Raw genomic sequence first — 2,242 nt, 5'->3', positions numbered from 1 at the left:
GCGACGGGGGAGAGCTGGCCCCCTCCGCCACCCCCAGCATCTTCGCCGAGGCTTGTAACAATGAGACCTACGTGGAGGTAGGAGCAGCCGCCCGCCTGCTGGGGGCTCTGGCACGGCACGAGTGGTTCTGGCAGTACCTGGTGCCCATACCACAATCCCTCTGACCCCAGGAGCCCTCTGCCTCTCCTGCCCCGTGTCACGGTCAGGGCCGGTGTCTGTACCTGGTGCCCGGCTGCTGCCACGTGTGCTGGGGGAAGGTCAAGTCCCAGCCCCCTGGTCCTGCGGGTTGTGGGGTGGGGGATCTCTGGGCAGATCCTCTCGTGGAGGATCCACACAGATGTGCAGTCCAAGGGCTGGGTCGTGCTCTGAGCTTGGCCAGGATGGATTAACAGAGGCTGCTGGTGGGTCTGGGAGTGCCTGCCCTGCCCTGCCGTGTTGTACCTGGGGAGCGACTGACACGGGATGAGCTGCAGCGCTTCCCCCCAGCAGGCCCTTACCCAACCCCCCTGTTGCTTCACGCTGCCCGGCCGCCGTTGCGGTATCGGCTCCGTAACCGGGCGTTTTGAAACCTGGCTTCTCCCCGGTTCCGTGCTCAGGGCTTTGGCTGCAGAGCGACTGGTCTGTGTGTGCGCGTGGCTCTGCCAGCTCTTCGCTCACTCCTTCAAGCCAGGCTCAGGAAACCTGGTCCAGACCTGGGTTTGAGGCTGGATTACAAGGACGGGCTGTTGTGTCAGCACTTGGGCTCCCAGTAACAGTTAAAAACCCACTTTTGTATGTTGGCTCCAAGTGTTACATCTGCATCTGCTCCCAGAGCAGTTGTTAGAAGCTGTAGTGGACGATCAGGAGCTGGAGGGACAGTGAGAAAGGTTGTCACTGCTGCGGCTCGTGTCTGCTGTGGTCCCAGTGTCACAGCCACGGAGCTCTGCCCAGCCCCGCTCCTTCCCCTCTCCGAGCTGCTGTTCCTGCTCCCCCTGGGCTGTCCCTGGGGTCGGGTGGGTGACGAGGAGGCTCACAGGGGGCCAAGTGGGGCTCTGAGGGTGGCCGTGCACCTGGGTGCTCCCTGGAGATCTCTGCAGTGGGGCCTGGTGGTTTGTGTTGTCAGATCTGGAATGACTTCATGAACCGGTCGGGAGAGGAGCAAGAGCGAGTCCTGCTCTACCTGGAGGAGGAGGCCAGGAAGAAGCACAAGAGGAAGCTGCCCGTCAAGAATGAAGAGCAGTGGAAAGGTGCTGGGAGGGGACACTGGTTGGGGAGAGCCTCTCCCTTTCCTCCCTTCCTTGTCTTTTGGGAAGGGTGCTCTTCCCTGAGGGCTGCATCCTGTTCCCTGCTCGTGACAGGGCTGGGGATGACTGAGCTGACCCCGTGGGTGGTGCAGTGAGGGGAGGGTTGTGCCCAGCAGACTCCCCATGGGCCCAGGAGGGTTTGTGGGAGTCGGGAGTGGTTGGGGTGATGGGCACAGCAGCTGTCCCCCAATTGCAAATCCCACCCTGCCTACACGCCCCAGGAATGCTTCCAGCGCATCAGCCGCCGCCTGCGCTCCACCCTGAAGAGGGGCCGGATCCCCATGGTGAGCTGGGGGGTGGGTGCTGGGGCAGGGACAGGCAGGGCTCTGGCTGCTGCACCCTACATGCAGCTTCACTTGGAGCCGTGTCCCCAGGGCTGTCCCCTGACCTCGCGTGTGGTCACCCTGCCTACACGCCCCAGGAATGCTTCCAGCGCATCAGCCGCCGCCTGCGCTCCACCCTGAAGAGGGGCCGGATCCCCATGGTGAGCTGGGGGGTGGGTGCTGGGGCAGGGACAGGCAGGGCTCTGGCTGCTGCACCCTACATGCAGCTTCACTTGGAGCCGTGTCCCCAGGGCTGTCCCCTGACCTCGCGTGTGGTCATCGAGCCAGACAAGTGCCAGATTCAGATGAGCTCTTGGGGAACGTGCTCCAGTTCTCATATGACCTCTGCAGTGGTGGCTGATTGCAAACAGACGTTCAGCTCCCTCTGCAGACGGGCTCTCCTGGCTCAGGTCAGATTTTTCTGGTAGTTACAGAACACTTTTATGGGGCTGTTTCCCAGTCTCTGCTCGATGAGCAGCAGGTGACAGGGGAAACCCAGCACATTTACCCACAGGGGCAACAGTGGAGCCTTTGGGGTCTCCAGAATGGTCCCCACAAAGCTATTTGGAAAAACTCAAATAAATTCTGAAAGGGATCAAACTGAGCAGACAATTAAGCCTGAACAGAGAGGCAAAT

At 61.5% G+C, this 2,242-nt stretch overlaps 1 protein-coding gene across 1 annotated transcript in view; it reads left to right on the top strand.

The window, feature by feature from the left end:
• R3HDM4 (R3H domain containing 4) overlaps window positions 1–2,242 on the top strand; it is a gene marked incomplete at both ends in the record, with an annotated part of 3,874 nt that overhangs the window by 349 nt on the left and 1,283 nt on the right. Inside the window, 3 exons of the mRNA XM_010172356.1 lie at window positions 1–77; window positions 1,103–1,229; window positions 1,485–1,567. The exon at window positions 1–77 is cut by the window's left edge and continues 22 nt beyond it. Coding sequence (XP_010170658.1) covers window positions 1–77; window positions 1,103–1,229; window positions 1,485–1,567 — 287 coding nt within the window. The remainder of the gene's footprint in view (window positions 78–1,102; window positions 1,230–1,484; window positions 1,568–2,242) is intronic.

Source organism: Antrostomus carolinensis, unplaced genomic scaffold (assembly GCF_000700745.2).
Source record: "Antrostomus carolinensis isolate BGI_N321 unplaced genomic scaffold, ASM70074v2 scaffold41527, whole genome shotgun sequence".
Classification (NCBI taxonomy): Eukaryota; Metazoa; Chordata; class Aves; order Caprimulgiformes; family Caprimulgidae; genus Antrostomus; species Antrostomus carolinensis.
This window is presented reverse-complemented; position numbering and strand designations above follow the sequence as displayed.